General features: G+C 29.2%; 1 protein-coding gene across 1 annotated transcript; it reads right to left on the bottom strand.

The window, feature by feature from the left end:
* Positions 1-482: 482 nt before the first annotated feature.
* On the bottom strand, positions 483-19,272 carry Spase22-23 (Signal peptidase complex subunit Spase22-23). The gene is made up of 5 exons (XM_067276558.1): positions 19,034-19,272; positions 15,876-15,949; positions 9,384-9,460; positions 5,039-5,154; positions 483-1,023 (listed from the first exon to the last, which is right to left on the bottom strand). Exons 1-5 carry the CDS (start codon positions 19,174-19,176, stop codon positions 894-896), a joined length of 540 nt encoding a protein of 179 aa, XP_067132659.1. The 5' UTR covers positions 19,177-19,272; the 3' UTR covers positions 483-893.
* Between the last annotated feature and the right edge of the window lie 932 nt (positions 19,273-20,204).

The raw sequence follows: 20,204 nt of genomic DNA, 5'->3' as shown, positions 1-20,204 counted from the left end.
GTACTGTACAGATGGTTGATCTCACTCTTTAAGATAAATCATACTTTTTATATGATTAATTTGAATAATAGAGAATAATGATTAAAATCTCTCATATTCTCTCTGTGGTGATAATCAAAATGAAAGAGAATAGAAGGGAAGATGTATATGTATTGAATGAGGGAAAAAAAGGATTGTCATTTCTAGTTAGTTACAATGTATTTCTCTTGAACAATAAAATGAAAAATTTAATAGATTCTTGGAATACATCACAAAATAACTTACTAAATAGAGTAATTAACTTAAAATAAAGTGAATCTATCAAAAACTGAATTACTTTACGGTTTTATTACACAATAGTCTAACAGGTTTGAAAATATTTCTTTCTTTTGGTTTTCAACTTTCTCCTTAATATTTAATTTTATAAATTTCTTCAAACTTATGTTGATTCTAAACATTTATTTTTATACAGTGAAAGAATAAAAAAATGTATATATGTAAACTTTAAGTTGAAAATTATTGTCATCTTTATTAAAAATTTTATATTTCTTTCAGTGTTACATAATTTTTCTGAACTTAGATACTTCTGATAAAATTGCATTTATCAGTAAACAAAATAGAACATAAAAAGAACTCAGATAAAAAAAAATCTAACAAATTCTGTAATTAAGTTTTACAATTAAATATAAATACTGCACTCCAAATAAAATATTTTAACATAAAATGAGAAATGAATAAATTAATTTCTATTTTTTTTTCTTTAATAAATACTGAAGTATATGTTGGATTGTTTCATAAATTTCAGTTAATCACATTATTAAAGTATAGACAACAAATTTTCAACTATTTATCCAAGATTTCTGATAATGATGGATGGTAGTAAGGCTCCTTAAAAGATGTGGATGCTTTACTTTTTACAGACGCGATGTGGTATATTCTGTAGGGAAACTGTAACTGTGGCTTCCTGTTCCTACAATATTTGGAAGGCTACCGGCATTAGGAATGATATTCCAAGATAATGTTAATGTAACATTTTTGTTTCCTCTGAAAAATAAAAATGTATTCTTTTAATTATTAAAATACTTCACATAATAAAAGTATATCAATACATTAATATATTTATTATATATTCTTTGGCAGATTATCCACAGTAAATGTTACAAAGTGTCCTCAAATTATGTCAAAAAATAAAACATTAATATAAATCAAACAAGATATATTTTTGAATAGATTTTTTTGAAATTATGTTCAGAAATTTATGCTGTTCTAGCAGTTATAAATTTTGAAAATATTTAACATATTTAATGCAGATATATAACTTAAGATAGAATTATAATTAAGTTATTATTCATTATTTTTTGAAGAGCTATGCACTTCATCTTTACAATTACGTACAATGACTACAAAAAATTTGCATGTGAAATATTTAAAATTAAATATGTTAAATAAATAAAAAGCATGTATTGATCTAAATTAAGTATAAAATTAGTTTTTGAATTTTGAAAAATCAAAGTACAGAGTTTATTTTAAAAAATTAAAGTACATAAGAATTATTTTAAATTTGTAATTTCAACAAAATATTGCAAATCATAAAAGCTATAATTACACAAGTACGAGTTATAATTACAAAGTTATACAAATGCTATATTAAAATACAGCAGTTTTAACAATATAAAATTTAACATATAAAATGAAAACAGTTTGGATAAGCTAAAAATTAAACACAAATAGAGGTTTTGTTCAAAAAAAAGACACATTAATTTTTGACAGGTTTGCTTTTTGTCCTATATTACAATATAAATCAATGAGCACTAAGTTTTGGCTCTATGGGGGACTTATCACACACTATTGACATTGTTGAAATAATCACACAGAAGATAGAGACATGTTTATTATGACAACCTGTCTGAAATGCATACCGTATGCATTTCAGACAGGTTGTCTGTCCTTCTTCAGCTGCCTTTGTTACAATTTGGTGGGTTTACAGGTGTCTACAAAAATACAAGTGGTTTTTCGTTACAAACATTTAGGTTTATGATTAAAATAATTCAAAATTACATTTTTATACATACTTAAAAGGTACATTCTATTTTGTTGCTGATGTGTGGATTTTTGGGATTTTTCACAGATGTTATATGGACCGTTTATTTTGAAAGTGGTGTAAGTCCATTTTTTCTTCTTTCAAGATATTTAAACACTTGCATTTTAGTTGATTCAAAAATATAAATAAAGTGTACTAAGTTTGACATTGTTTCTATGACTTTAAAAATATGTAAGTTGATTGCATAATGACTTCTATGTAAATTTAACTAAACTAATATATTCTTTCTGGGACATAAATGGACTTACACCACTTTCATAATTATTGAACTATAAAATTCATTAAATTTCTATTATGCAAAACTCAATTTAAGTTGAAACATATTGTGTTTTATTCTGATTGTTTATATATAATAACAAGAACTAAAATAGTGTTGTTTATTCTGAACATTAAAAATATTTACTTATTGTTAAACTATTTGATGATAAGTTTTATCATAAAATAGTTTAACAATAAGTTTTATCATTATTATGAGCTTACCATTAAACACTGCTTTTCATTTAGATTTTTTTTCCATTCCATTAAATTGTACATTTGTTGGTAATATTCGTAGTTTTACTCCTCTGTTGTAAGGGGCTGTCCATAAATGATGTCCACACTGGTCAGACAAGAGGGGGGTTGAGCATTAGTGGACATCCATTTATTTCATTAGATTTTATAGAGTTTATGCATTTTATTATATTTATTCAAAGTTTCTTGTATGTTTCATTTCTACTTATGATATCTATCATTCATAAAGTGATTAAAGTTTTAACAGGAATTGAGTTATGTTGGATGTCCAAAGAGGTGTAGGGGTTACAAAAACTTGGACAAGCTGGGACAAGAGGGAAGAGAGTAAAATTTCAAGAAAAATGCAGATGTAATTTTATGGACAGCCCAAGTGCTTAGACTGCAAAAAATGGACTTACACCACTTTCATAATCAATGGTTATGCAATGTCATTTACCAATGAATTTTTAATTGATCAAAGCATATGGTTATTTTAAAATGCTAAGTGTGAATTGTTTATAAATAAAAAATTCACACTAAATTGTATGTATATTATGTGATTTCTCAATTTTTTCCAAAAATGGACTTACACCACTTTCAAAATAAATGGACCATATTATGTTTTCCATACAAATATCAACCAGAAATTAAAACTGTTGCTTAATAAAATTAATTGTGAAATAAATAAACTATGGAAACAAACATAATTAAAAATGTATTATGTTTACAGTAGAGAGTCGAAAATCAGAATCAATTGGGGACTGGGGTTGTTCCGATTAGTCATTTGTTCCAATTATCCATTATGTACGAAAAAATACATTAACCTGTCCGATGTTCAAATTTTTTTCTGTTGTGTGTCGCTTCGTGTTGAATTTTCGTCGATTTTAAGCCTAACGAAAATTTTTATAATAATAATCGAGGCTATCGTATAGTTAAAAATTATTTCTGCATTTTGTACAAACAAAATAAATATATTGATGAATATAAAAACATGAAAATTATACTTTAGAAGTAAATTTAGTATCAAAAACGTTCGATTCAGCACAACAGTCCGACTGAAAATCGTGCCGATTGCCAGCGATTCCGATTACCAGTGTTCCAATTAACGACTCTCTACTGTATTTCCATAGTTTATTTACCCAAATGTTTGCAATGAAAAACTGCTTGTATTTTTGTAGATGCCTGCCTGTAAGCCCATCAAATTGTAACAAAAGTGGCTGAAGAGGGACAAACAACTTGTCCAAAATGCATATTGTTGTCATAAAAAACCGGTGTCTATCCACTTCTGTGTGATTACTCTGACAATGTCAATAGCGTGTGATAAGTCCTCCACAAAGCCAAAGCTTTGTGCTCATTGATTCATATTTTGAAAAGTACTTGAAAAATTAAAAAAATTAAAAATGCAAAGTGCAAGCTAGGGAAGAAGAAGAAAGAATAAGTAGCTAGGAAGAGCTGATTTAAAAGGATAAATGAATATTAGAATCAGAACTGTCAAATTAAAGCTAAATTGTTTAAAAGTTTTAGTTTGTAAATAGAAATCTTGCTATGAATTACAAATAAAAGCAATTAAGGAAAGCTTTGTTAATTTGTAAGTGACCACATGGGATGGATCTTCTCTGAAGCTAGTATGCATCAAGACAATAGTTGAAAAATTTAACTATATTTTAAGGTGTCCAATGGTACAAATTTTCAGTAAATATCATCAATATGTCCTATGTAAATGTTACCAATAATGGCCAAAGAATTTAACTGTGCTACATGTATAATTTTTAACTGAGAATATATTTTAAACAGATGTATACTGATTATTACATCACATTTTTTCAAAATTGAATATATAAAACATAATCTGAGAACCTGTTGTGCTTCAAAATAAATTTTAGACATTTATTTGTGAGAGGAGGAAAAAAGATAAAAGGACCCACTCTGCCTCTAGGCCTCATATAAGCTCTCGACGACCTGTGTTTTAATAGGAATGCAAAATAAAAGCAATTGAAAACATCAACATTTTAAAATATTAAAAAATTTATTTGATGAATTGCAAAATTGGATTAAAACTGTAATTACAATTTTAACCTGTGCTTTGTTGAAAAATTTACTATTCAGAATTAAAACTACACTTATATTATCAAGTAATACTGTACAGAAGAGTTATTTTTAATTTATACTCAAAATACTACAAGAAACTGGAATAATTTCTCAATTATTATCAGTAAATTTAATGAATTTGGAATCTAGTAAGCATATAACTTATAGAAATAAACAAAACTAAGTTTAAATCTAATCATGATTGTCAAATATATATTGTCAGATATAGTGGTAGAAGAAATAAATAATATATAATATTTAATAAAAAATAATAAAATAAAATTTAGCATAGTTTTATAGAAATGTTTTTTAGAATTTCACTTCCATATACCTAATTTATTAAATTTAACAGTAGATAAATAATATTCATATTCAATTTACCTTAAGCCATTCCCATCATCCCAAAAATAATACTTAGTATTTAATTTCTTGAAATCCAAAATTGCATTTTCTCCTCTCTGAATAATTTTATCCCAAAGTACAACTTGATTCAAAACCTACATAAAAAGAAAGAAATTGAAATTATTTAAAAATTTATGATCAAGTTCATAAAATATAAAGTATTGCTAAATTAAATTTTAGGTACTTTTTAAATATTTTAATTTATTTCTTTACTATGACATTAACAAATCTTCTACATTAGTGTGTATAAAATTTTAAGAGAGAAATTTTAAAGCTATTATAAAAGATTTAAAATTCTATAGCTTCAGGTTTCTTATGATCTCAAATATAAAATTTTAGAAATTTTATAGAAGGTTCATTTATCTCATCATAAGATATGTTATATTATATCCATTTAAATTAATAGAATAATATATACCTCTGTATTTCATAAGTATGGACTCCTAAAATTCTTATATAAATATTTTCTTTCCACATATAAAATTTCATTATCATTTATGTTTTAATAGATACTCAATATATAGTAATAAAATTTGTTACAACTATTTAATATTATTTTTTATTATTCAAGTTATTTCTTTGTAACATACTATAATGAATTTTCCAATAATTACTGTTAAATAAACTTAAAGAAAACAATGTTTAAAAACATGTATACTACTGTAAATTCATAATAAATATAGAAAAGAATTTATGTTCAAATATACTGCAATTCTTATGGAATAAAAATTAAAAGTACTGATGATAATACTAAGGAAGCATGACAATTACCAAAAATTACTAATAATAATAATTATTTGACTGTAGTTAAATATTCTTTATTCTAGAAACTTTGAATTCAATAAATAATAATTAATAACACAAACACATCCAATTATTTTATCATACAAGATAAAATAACCAACTGACATGTTTGTGTTTTTGAATGAATGATAAACTATTCGTGAATATTTGAATTCACTTTTATTTTATTAAGAATGTTTATAGCAAAGATTGATTTGGTCTTGTAGAAAAGATTTCAGCCTGTTTAAACTTCAAAATTTTTCATTTGTTCAGTACACAGACCCTTTTCTAAGTAATGTTGATTCAATTATATAACCAAACAAATTTATATAATAATAGAAGTTTATATACAGTTTATATATTTCCTGTCACAATTTTGATTATTCTGCTTAATTTATATTATTTCTGTGTTCATTTATTTTATCAACCACAATTACATTTTCTGTCACAATTATATTTTCATCTCAGAATTCTTATTTTCATATTTATGTTCTATTTTATGTTAACTGAAGAAGATCGTTAGAAAATGGCTGAAAACATTTTTATGTTGCTACTATTTATTTGCTGGATTATTAAAGGTGTGTTTTATTCATATTTGATTATTCAGTATTAAATAAAATATTTACATATAAAATAACAGTTTTGTACAGTAAATCCTGTCTATGGTGACCATCTATGGTTCCTTCAAAAAGTGGTCTTTTAGACAGGTGGTGCTGTAATATCTGTATTTCCGTATTTATTTTGTGCACTTTTTAACCATTTCTACTAAGAAAAACTCGAGGTGAGCAAAAATACGCAAATTTTTTCATCAATATAGCTATATTGGTATTGTATTTTATTCTTATCGGATAACTCGATTTACAGGAGTCGTCGTGATTTTATAAGACAGATTTAATACCAATATTTTAGAGATTAATACAATACTTGCATTTTCTTGATTATAATGCACACTTTCTTCTTTCTGACTTAATTAATTCAAATTGGTTCTTTTCATTTGCTCTTCAGTTACATGTATTACTTCATCAATATACAAGCGTGTCGTATCTCTCCATCACTTTGGTTTTGGTTTTTGTTAGTTTAATCTTATTTTAACTTAAAAAATACTGTATTTTTTTAATATTTAATATTTTCTTAAGTACAGTAAGAAAAATTATTAATTAATAATAAAACGATTTTATTATTTTTTCTCATAATATGATTTCATTACATTCCGCGATTGTCCAATGACAATCATGGAATCAAAAATGGGAGGTTTGCCTGTAAAACTGATTTTTGCATTAATGTGTTTATTTTTTTTTTAACATTTTGCATGCAAAAATTACTTGAATATTATTTTTCTAAAAATATTGCAGAAATAAGGTAGGTTGATACAAACTATTTATCGTACATGTACTGTATATGAGCATCAAAAAATAAATAAATAAAATAAATTTTATCAAACAACAAGATCAGCCGATTAATTGTATCATGTACAATATTTTATACCCCTAAGGAAAATACTGTAGATCTATGGTAAAATAAATGTCATTTTCCCACAGTTAAACTTTACAGCTAAATTGCCGTTGTGATAAACCATTTTCACTTTCTCTGATAACTTTAACATGATTTTCTAACGACAGCACTTTGCATTTCTTTCATTTTCAGACAATTTCGAACAAACTGAAATGAATTTCCTTTGTTGCTAGACTAATTCATTAACACCTGCACCTAATTTCAAGGGTGGAAGAAGTGCCGGAGGTGGTTCGAACAAGAGTTTAGACTAATTCATTATATTAGGAGAGAGAAAAGTTGTTAAGATGGGTTCGAACAATAGTTTAGACCAGATAGATTATTAGAAATGGTTGCTTATTACAGTTGTTGTATGTTGTTTCGGACCAAAAATCTATGCCCATGGTCCCATTACACAGTTGGTCGTTTAATATGGATAACTTATACAATGACTATGTATAAACTATTTTGTGCCAGAAATTTTTGCCAGTTTTGACAGATGCCCGTTAAATGCAGGTGGTTGCCTAAGCAGTTTTCACTGTATTTGGAAAATATTTTACTGCAATAATGCTGAATAACTGACATTATGGAATCTAACGAACTGTTTTCAGACTTTACACACAAAATATCTAAAAGACGGTTTTACTTAGATTCAGTATTTTTACTATTACTATTATGATTAAGTCCTTTACAAATTACTGATAGTAGAAACATTAATAATGTTATAGATTGAAAGAAAGATACATGTTCAAGAAACATGAGGATTAAAAAAAAAAATCTAGATTTACTCTAGAATGTTCATTTTCAAAATGGACTCTTCAAATGTTTCTGTTTCAAATGTATAAGCATAAATATTTTTAAAATAATATATTATAATTATGTATTTCTTTTCTTACATTTTTAATTATTGGTGCCTTAATTTTTGTTTATCAGATATAAAATAACAAAGTTATAAAATCCAACATTTCAGAATTTTGTTTCTTTATTATTTTCAAACTCACACTACCGAACACAATATTTTATCAAAATTCCCAATAACAAACCTATTCAATGTCAAAAGGAATAATTTAATTTTCAAATGAGGAACTAAATTATCAAAACAATTAAAATATTTTAAATCTTCTGAATGTTTATAAACTTGGACCATTAAAGGAATTCCAATATATTAAATTATAATACAGTACAGTAGAGTAGAGACTCGTAAATCGGAACCCCAGTAATCGGAATCGCCGGTAATCGGCACGATTTTCAGTCGGACTGTGTCGTGCTGAATCGAACGTTTTTGATACTAAATTTACTTCTAAAGTATAATTTTCATGTTTTTATATTCTTCAATATATTTACTTTGTTTGTACAAAATGCAGAAATAATTTTTAATGATATGATAGCCTCGATTATTATTATAAAAATTTTCGTTAGGCTTAAAATCGACGAAAATTCAACATGAAGCGACACGCAACGGAGAAAAATTTGAACATCGGACAGGTTAATATACTTATTCATACATAATGGGTAATCGGAACAAATCCCTAATCTGAACAATCCCAGTCCCCAATTGATTCCGATTTTCGGTTCACTACTGTACTTGTTTTAGTCTTACTTGTTAGTACTAAAAAACTTTTAGAAGCAATTTCCATTATAATTATAGTATAAAATACAAATTCATATTTAATGTAATTTTCATAACCATCCTAATTTTTTTCATTATTAAAAACTGTATAAAATAAACCAATAAGTTGATATAAAGCTAATTTAATTTAGGTAAACATTTTTTTTTTTTGAAATATTGTTCAAATATTATACAGAAAAAAAATTGATAAAGTAACAGCTTTCTTCCAAAGCAACAAAGAACATTAGAATGCCTAAGTGTAAATAACTCATTTATTGTTCTATTAAAAAAAACCTGAAAATTTAACTTTAAATACATTTTAAAATAAATTATATATATTTTATATAATATAAAACATTTACATTAAACACAGTGCAATTTATACATAAAAAATATTTGTTATGAATAAAAAAAATTAAAATTTAACAAAAAATATATACTTACATTGTTTTCAGTAACATATTCTGCAGTGAGATACAAGAAAAGTTGTTTTACGTTCCAATTAAACAGACTTGTAAGATTTGAGAGAAGTTAAGAAGTTGTATATGTATTTTAACATGAAAATGTACATAAACAATTTTTGTTATAAGATAAAAATAATATAATTTTTCATCTAATCATTGAAAAAAAATTCAAGTTTTAATTGTAAAATTGAAGCTTTATTATAAATTTAATTTATCAAATATTAGGAGAGAGATTTAATATGCATATATAAACAGTATTTGTTTAATTAATAAAATAGTAATGCCAAATTGTAAGAACGCAAATAAAGAATAAATCAATTCTGACTAAATTTCTTAATTTGTGACACATTCCTAAAAACTATTACAGTAATTTCTAATAGTTTTTAGGAATATGTCACAAAAATATTTATAAACTTATAAATTAACGTTAACAATACTTCTATATATCATTTTAATAAAATCATCAATTTAAATTAAATTCAATCTTGATCACATTACATATGGAAAAAATTTAATTTGATTATTATTTAATTTTCTTAAATTACTAAAGATAGTTTACACTAGCTTATTGACCTTTTCCTATATTTTGAATTTTATGGATATTTTTATAGGCCAATATTAAATAATTTAAATTACTCTGTTTTGTTATATTATGTATCATCATCATAATATTAACATAATCTCTGCATCATGGAACTTTGTTCAAGAATTTTCATGTGTTAAAAATAAATTTCATTTCGTTTATGATATTTTATCATATTTTCATTAATCAAGTATAGAAGCCAGGTGTTCAAATTGTTACACTTTTAGCTGTAAACACAAATATTTTAAAACAAAGAACCTTTAGCATAATTTTTATATTAAACTTAATCAAATTTTGATGTTCTGTTGTATATGATCACATTATATAGAGCAATGTTTAACATAAACAGTATATGTAAACTCATACAATCTGCAACTGATACCAAATGAAATAATCAAAACTGCTTTCTTCACGTATTTATAAGACAAATTGTTTCAAAATCTAGCAGGGAATTAGATAATTAATTACAATTACGAACATTACTAAAAATAATTAGAGTTAACTACTATTGTGCACCAGGAAAAAATTTTTATTCCAAACCCAGAAAGAGCCTTGAAAATGAAATGATTTACCTGGTTATTGCACCAAATTTAATGCAATCAATATGAAATAAAACAAATTAGATGTAATTATTCAAGTTCTATTTAAAACTATTTTCTGACTACACTTATCACCCTGATATCAACTTTTGCCACATATTATTAGAACTAACACAAAGAACATGTTATAAATCCAAAGGACAATATCTTCTATCATCATCAGTTTTTCGGATTATCAACTCTTGGATTACATCTGGATCTGGCTGGTTGTAAAATCATGTCACATGGAGGACATAAAATGAACCAAGGTTCATAATGGCTTTGTTTTTTTTTTTTTTTGTTTTTTTCCTCTGAATTTTCAGTGGTATGTCGTACAAATGTTTTATTGGCATCATTAGTTATGATACCAGTTTTGTAAAACATCAAGTTTATAAAATGGACACCACTAGAGTTTACAGCAATCCACTTCAAAAAGATGGTTATAACTGTATTTAAGAAGTCAATATATTGAAATCATAAATTTAACTAATTCTGTTTGATATTAACATTATTTTTATAAAATCTTTGAAAATGCCGCAGAAAATACAAAAACATATCCTGATTTACTTGTTCTATTTTTCATTCTGCAACACACCAAAAAAACCAGCAAAATTAAAAAGCCTTTATTTAAACAAATATCTTCATCCATATACAATAAACATTGTTAGGTTCAATTGTTTGGTTGTGTGTAACTCTGCTTATAGTTCTAACCAGTATCTTTGTGTCAAACTTTATTTTGTATTCTTCTATCCAATCTCTTGAACTTCTAAATGCTCTTATAATTTTTTTCTAATGCTTGTAATCCATCTACTTATAGATACTAACTTAGACAATACTATCCAAGTTGTGTCCTGACGAGTCTAGGCCCCATGGTTGCATCATTATTTGTATTATATACAGGGTGTCCCATAAATTTGTAAATAGTTTAAAAATTCATAAAAGTTAAAAGAATTGGTATATTTGAATGCAGTTTGCGTAAAAGTTATTCTCACAAAGGGCGGTTTTTTTGGGTAGAGAAAAATAAAATAGTTCAAATTTTTGTCGATAGAGAGAGCTGAACGCAAGAAAATTACTGAAATTGTGCAAATCTGAGTCTTATAAAATGCAGAGGGTACAATTAACAGTTCACTTCTGAATTTACCTGCTACTGGTGCTGACATACGGTTTTCATTATGATGCTGACGTTGGTGGATAAAGCACTATTGGTGAAGTTGTTTTCTCTCAGCCATGAATCGCCAGCTGAAACTTTATGAAGGTTTAGGACATCAAAGAGAATGAAGAAAGGTTCAAGTCCAATCACTCCTGCTGGATTGGTTTCCCTAGTATGACGTATCAAAGAAACGGGAAGTTTGTGTAATCGCTCATGCAGTGGTGCACCACGTTTATCAAAGGTCCGTACCTCTGATGTGGCTTCGCAAATGGAGACTCTGAGGGAACAGTCAATGAGTGCAGTAAGTAGTGCAGGAGAACTGGCTTGAATAACTGAAATACCAAGGATATTAGTATTCCATATCCTTCATGGTTTGTTACAATTGTATCCTTACAAGTTGCAACCACTGCAACATCGCCTGCAAACTGTCATTTGTGGTGATGGCAGACACATAGAACAAGTTCTCTAGTGCTGTGATATGCATGTAAATGTAAACATTTACCTGCATGCAAATAAACATAATTTTTCTGTGGAATTCCAGTGATTTTCTTGCATTCAGTGCCCTCTATCAACAAAAATTTGAACTATTTTCTTTTTCTCTACTAAAAAAAAAAATCCCCCTTTGTGAGAATAACTTTTATGCAAACTGCATTCAAATATATCAATTCTTTCAACTTTTATGAATTTTTAAACTATTTACAAACTTACTATTTATTATTTTATGGGACACACTGTATATTACACATATGCTATGGTCATCTACTTTTAGACATTTTAGTTTGACATTTTAGAAATGCAATATATGTATATGTATTATTAACATATGTATATAATTATGTTTTTGATATGAAGACCAAAGGACATAAAGCAAGTCTTTTTGTTTTTCATAAATTAAATTTAATAATAATAACAACAATAAAATATACAAACATGTTGACTAACACAACATTCTTACAGAACAACAAAAAGATTGCTGTAGAAATCACAGGGGATGCAAAGAACATACTCATAGATTCAGTCATTCTATGGCAAGCACACAAACAACACAGAAACATACACATGGCATATATAGACTACAGAAAAGCATTCGACAGTATTCCACACAGTTGGCTGCTACATATTCTACACATGTACATACAAATACATCCATCACTCATTGCATTCTTCCAAAACACTATGCAGCACTGGAGAACAACACTACATCTCAGGGTTAGTAACACTTCCATACAAACAAACCAAATATTCATCAGGCGAGGAACTTTTCAAAGCGATTCCTTCATTCCTCTCTGCTTCTGCTGGGCCCTGAACCCATTATCCAACATTAAACAACATGCAATAGGGTTACAATATCAGACATGAAAAAACAACACAGTTTACACTGTCACATCTCATGTACATGGATGACATAAAACTTTATGCATCCACACAAAAACAACTTCATCAACTCACTACAAATCACACATTCATACACCAAGGACATACAAATGGAATTTGGCCTAGATAAATGCAAAACACTTCACACAGAAAAAGGAATCCTGAAGAAAGAATGATTTTGCACTTGGAAATGGAGATGTTATTGAATCCATGGAAGAGAGCGAGTTCTACAAGTATTTAAGATTCCAACAGGCCAAACTAACAGAACATACACAAATAAAGCAAAGATTAATTAAAGAATACCAAAGTAAGTTAAATGCTATTCTCAGAACACAGTTAAATGCAAAACATACAGTCAAAGCAATAAACACATATGTCATCCCAGTACTCACATATTCTTTTGGAGTTATACAAGAACTCACACAGATCTCGAGCAACTCCAAAGGAAAACAAGAACAACACTCATTAAGCATAAACATCAACATCCTAAATCTGCCACAAAGATTAACCCTTCGACGTGTAGACAGTGGATGTGGCCTGATTTACATAGCTAACCTTCACTACAAACAAATACAGTCACTGCGAGAGTTCTTCTACAAAAAACAAGAAACATCACAGTTACATAAAGCAGTAACTCTAGCAGACTCAAATAACACATCACTAAACTTACACTCATGTCATACGGACACAACACAACATATAAAAAGCATAGACACCATTAAGCAATCGTGGGCTCAAAAGGCACTCCATGGCAGGCATCCTTATGACCTGGCCCAGGATTTTGTTGACAAAACTGCATCAAACAGCTGGTTAGCTTGAGGATGTCTTTTTAGAGAGACGGAAGGATTCATGATTGCCATACAGGATCAAGTCATAAATACTAAAAACTACAGAAAACACATACTCAAAGATACACTAACAAATGACACATGCAGAAAATGTCACAACATGCCAGAAACTATACAACACATCACTTCCGGTTGCAAGCTCTTGGTACAGACTTAATCAAGTAGCAAATATAATACACCAAGAGCTTGCAAACAAATACAAATTATTAGATATCCACGAGCTATACTACAAATACATTCCACAGACAGTATTGGAAAACAACACGCACAAAATGTACTACGACAGAGCCATAATCACAGATAAAACAATTTACCACAACAGACCAGACATCACACTCATTGACAAACACAATAAAATCATGTACATTATAGACATATCCATTCCAAACACTCACAGTGTACAAAACACATGCACTGAAAAAGTCAGCAAGTACACAGAACTCGGCCAGGAAATAAGGCATCTGTGGAGAATGAATAAATGCCCTGACTCTAGTCCAGCATAGTATACAGCCACCGGTGTCAACCGAGTATAATCCACTAAACCCAACATAATAATATTAATAATAATAATTATTATAACAGAAACCAGAAAATAATGTTGTTTTTGCACATATCAACATTTATGTAATGCTAATCAGTTGATTGCATATGCTGAAGTTGTGGTGCAAAATATTTCTTACAAGTAAAGTTCTTATCTTTTGTTTTACAAAAGAATTTCATTTTTATAACATCCCTGTTTTACATTCCCAAATATACTTTTCTAATCTTTGGCTTGATGAAATGTCAAGCCAAAGACAAAAAAAGTTGTATATTCAACATTGCATGTTATTCAAGTTTCAGAAATGTAGTGATGCAACAAAAGCTACAAAAAACATTTGTGATGTTTATCCAGCCGCATTAGATGTTTGTAAATGCCAAAGGTGGTTTGCTAGATTGAGGTCAGGTAATTTTGATCTTTGTGACTCACCTCATTCAGGAAGGACAGAAGTGGAAGCAAATCCATGTCAAACGATTGAACAGTTATCAGATAAGCTTAACATACCTTGGTCAATCATTCAAGAACATTTGAAGCAGATTGGTAAAGTTAACGGAAAAGGTGTTTGGGTTCAACAAAGCTAATTGTTCAATCACCTGTAATTTGTTGTTGCAACAACTTAAAACAGAAGCACTTCTTGATAGTGTGGTGACTGGAGATGAGAAATGGGTCCTTTATGACAATCTCAAACATAAAAGACAATGGCTCTCTCCAAATCAAACTCCATTAGCTACCTAAAGCCAGGCTTACACCCTAGAAAGGTACTGTTGTCTGTTTGGTGAAATACTTGGAACATAATCAATTTGGAGGTGCTAGAACCAGGTCAAACGATAACTGTAAACCTTTATTGACAACAAATAGATCAAGTAAACCAAGCTTTGATTGAAAAGTATCCAGCCCTTGTAAACAAAAAAGGCATCAATCTACAGCATGACAATGCAAGACCACACTGTGCAAGGAAGATTCTGGATAAAATCAAAGAATTGGAGTAGAAAATGTTACCTCACCCACCTTATTCACCTGATATCACACCCTCGGATTACTATTTATTTAGGTCTTTGCAACATTTCTTGAGTGGTAAAAAATTTCGAAATGTGGAAAAAGTCAAAAATGGAATTTTCAATTTTTTTGATCAAAAACCATCTTTGTTCTACAGATCCAGAACTGAAAATTTTTCCAAGGTGGCAAAAGATATTGATAAGGATGATTACATCATTGGCCCAAAATAAAAATATATAAAATTATTTGTTTTAATCTGACGAAAAAAAAATATTACTTTCCAGTCCCCCCTAATAATATTATATTATAATTTAATATATTATAATAATTATATAATAATATTAATAATAATATTAATTATATTATAATATAATATATTATATTAAAAATAAAATTAAAGGATATCTGTCTGTAAATCAAACGTCACAAATCCAAGATCATTCTTCTCTCTAGATGCACTGTAATCTGGAACATTTTTCCTATTATATAGAAAATATGAAATTAATAAAACAAAAAATATATATCTATTTAAATTTTATCTTTAATAATTTAAATTGAATCTAATGAAAATATAGTTTTTTAATTTTGTAACTGGCTGATTATTAAATGAAAACTTAATAATACTATACTTTGTAGAAAGCAGAAATTCATTTTTTACGATTTCTAAGTAAAATGTATCATCATTTAGCATTAACACATTCAATACTAAACCCATACAGAGTACAAAGAAATATATTAAACAGGATTATTGTCACTTTAAATTCAAATAGGAAATCTTTTTTGTTTAAAAGGCAAGATATTATCTCTGCTGTACATGCACCATTGACATTCTGCCAAAGTTGTAACCATACTTACATGAACCAGAAGATATCATGAGTTTGGGAACAATCCTTTGTGAAAAATGAATCTCTAAAACTTAGTCTTGAATAATTTACAAGAAGTAACAAACTTAAAATCAAAAAATCAGAACAGCTTAAAATTAGCATTTTCCTTTACAGAAGACTAAAAATACTTATACGATATAACGAGTGGGCAAGCAAAAGTTCAGTGGGAGCCGCAGTTCTGTACTGTCGTGGTGGATAGTATGGTAAGGCGCGTGATTTTATTATATAATATAAATATAATATAAAACAAATATTGAATTTTTTTAATAAACATATTTTCACAAAATTATAAAAATAAAATTGTAAAAATAATAATAAAAAACAGAAATTAACACTTTCAGCAAGAGCTGCATGTAACTCAAAAAGAGCCGCATTTGCCCATGCCTGCGATATAACAACATGAAGTTAATTGCCATCATATAGTTAATGTACAAGACAGATCCAACATGTATATCACATAATTAAAGTATTCACTAATATATATAAGGATCTTCACAGAAAACAATTAAGAGAAATCTTTAAAAACAGAGATCAAGTTTTGGGCATATATGACAAAACAAGTAGATACGTAAGAAAAACTGATGCAAAATATGAGGAATTACACCTAGACTCAGAATTCTTTTTTGTTATAACTTACGAGGGTGGATCAAATATAAACAGAAATTTTTTTTTAGACATTTATTGATTAATAATATACACAAGTGAAAAGTTTAGTTCTTCTCTACATATCCTCCTGCAAGCTCTACACACTTTTTCCAACAATTTGAAAGCTTCATTATCCCTCTCTCATAAAAATATTGAGGGCGAGTTATGAGCCAATTGCGCACGTGTTCCTTGATTTCTTCATTGCTTGTGAATCGTTTTCCTCCAAGTGATTCCTTCAAGGGTGTGAACAAAAAATAGTCACAGGGGGACAAGACTGGACTATAAGGAGGGTGTTCGAGGGTTTCACAGCCCATTTCTTCTAATTTATTCCTTGTCAAGAGTGTGGTGTGAGGCCTGGTGTTGTCATGAAGGATGACATTTCTAATAGGCATACCTCGTCTTTTGCTTCGATAGGCGGCTTTTGCCGACTGTAACAACTGGCAGTAGTAAGCCACATTCACTGTTCATCGATTGTGAAGAAAATCAATAAGTAAAACTCAAAAAAAAATCATTGCAAGAACTTTTCCGGCTGAGAGACGAGTTTTGGCCTTCACTGGGCAGCCTTCATCTTTCCTTCACTACTCTTTACTCACCATTTTCGATTTGGGAGTGTAATGATGTAACCACGTCTCATCACATGTGGCGACGCGCCTCAGAAAATCCTCCCCTTCTTGTCAAAATCAATTCAGAAGTCTTTCAGCGATCTCCAACCTGACCTGTTTTTGATTTCCGGTCAATAACCTAGGAACTCATTGGGCACTAATTTTTGTGAAGCCAAGATGATCAGTGATAACGGATTGAACATTCCCATAGCTGATACCCACTTCTAATGAGATTTCTTCAACAGTTAACCGGCGATCATGTTCAATAAGCTCTTGAACGGCACAGATGTTGTCATCTGTAAGGCTTGTTCTTGGGCATCGATTAGGACCTTCGTTTTTGACACGTTTTCACCCACCCTTAAATTCTCTGGCCCACGTATACACACGATTCTGAGACAGTGTACTGTCCCCAAACCGTGCCTTCAATCGACTAAAAATTTCCGAGGGTTTAACGCCCTCATTAGTTAAAAACTTTATGATGATGCATCATGCAACAGACGAATGTACCTTTTGCTCGGTCATGGCTGTGCTGACAACAGAACCGAGCACGGGCTCGTCAACCAAGCCAGTTCACCCACACCTCACAAACCAAACATCAACTGCCCTCTACATCATATAGCTAAGAACGGAGTGTTAAGCAGAATAGCAAAATTACCGTTTATATTTGATCACCCCTGTATAATTCTAACATTGTGCCAACGATAACTTATGCAGATAAAATACTGCCAAACCATGGAGCCAACCACATCATCCAATGTCACTATTGAAGAAATCATCCATCAATTATCCTTACATATTTTTGTAATACAAACACGGATTTCTCCTTTAATTTTACTCTATTTTCTTCTATTATTCTAATTAAAGTAAATTTCAAAAGTCATTATTTATCATTTTAACTCAACCTTCACATCTATACATAACATATGCATTTTTTTTTATATCTGCTTTCTCATATCTTTACCTAAATAAGAGACAAATAATATATTGCAATTATCATCAAAATGGTGAGAATGTTAACTCATCAAACAATTAATGTAATTTGTATATAAATATATATACATAAGCAAAATAACCAGAAAGTACTTTTCTGCTCAGTTTTATAAATTTTTGGTATGAGGTACTCATACCAAAAATTTATAAAACTGAGCAGAAATTCAACAATGTGTTACAAACATTACATTCAGAATGCAGCAACTTATTAATGTCATATGATACTTCACTGACCTCAAGAGGTGTTAATTAAAAGGATAAGCATTATCTAGTTCCATTTTCCATCTCAACATCATCACATATTCTATTGAAATTCATTCACACAATATACTGCATTCACGTGATATTATGTTGTAATGTATACAGCACTTGCATCATTTATATTTTTATGTATTGGGAAAGATATATTTAATGATATTTTCTAATGATTTTCAATACTTACACGACAGCTCTGTCGGATCGAACAACAACTTTGGCTTGATAACTATTAAATGCCGTTGACAAAAAACATAGAAATGTTAACCCCGCTAGAACACTTAATGTGAATGCAAATATTGCATTCGCTCTGGACAAAACAGTATTCATTTAAATCACACAAACAATATTTGAAGGCAAAACACCAAAATATTCCTGTTAACCGGTATAAGATGACGTTGCTCAGGATACGTTTCCACCTGGCGTAAAAATTATAACTTGTCAACTTTTTTTTTAAAAAAAAAAAGGTTATTTATTAATTATTTTTGTCAAAAATTTAATATATTCGTAACAATTTTAATTTTAATAAATATTGTTTGAAAAATTTAAATTATTATTTTAATTTCATAATGAAATAATCAAATTGGTCTAAATAAAAGGATGCGATTAATCACTACTAAAGAGAGTTCTAGCGAGAGAATTTCTACAAGCGTCGTTCAAGAAGTAATGCACTATAATTTATATCCGAGAAACACAGACTGCGATGTGGCTTCCCTTTTGAGGATTGTACCTAAAAGATTTTGGTAACGTTGTGAAAAATTTCGAACATAGTGGGACCAGGCGGCAGAACCACTATGTTCCAAATTGAAAAATGGCGCATGTCAGTGACGTACGTTCCAAGCAGTGTGCAGTGATAGAATTCTTCATTGCTGAAAGGAAAACTGTTGAAACATTTACAAGCGATTGTGTGGTGTCTATGGTACTGCAGTTGTCTACCGAAGCATCATCAGTCATTGGACGAAACGTGTGGAGTCAACGAAAATAGGAATGGCAGGTCTCCGCAAAGCGGTCCTGTCAAAGCTGTCACGGCAGCTATGATGCAGCACGTTCATGAAACGATTCAGGAGGAACGGAGGATTCTAACAGCTGGAAGAACGCTTATGCATCAGTGCCAAGAGTGTTCACCAATCACCCGTGAACTTGGGTAGACCAAAGTGTGTTCACGATGTGTCCCGAAACAGCTCGCAATCGACCAAAAAAAGCAAGGAAAACCATTGCATCAGAACTCTTGTGATGCTGTGAGTCTGATGATGACGAGTTCTTGGCTGGCATCGTCACTGAAGATGAAACGTGGGTGCACCATTTTGAACCTGAAAAGAGCGACAATCGCTGGAATGGCACGGATTCACATTCACCAC

The sequence above is a fragment of the Centruroides vittatus genome, unplaced genomic scaffold (assembly GCF_030686945.1).
Source record: "Centruroides vittatus isolate TY-2023 unplaced genomic scaffold, ASM3068694v2 contig_7, whole genome shotgun sequence".
Taxonomy (NCBI): domain Eukaryota; kingdom Metazoa; phylum Arthropoda; class Arachnida; order Scorpiones; family Buthidae; genus Centruroides; species Centruroides vittatus.
Note: the sequence above shows the minus strand (reverse complement) of the source record. Positions and strands in the feature narration are given on the sequence as shown.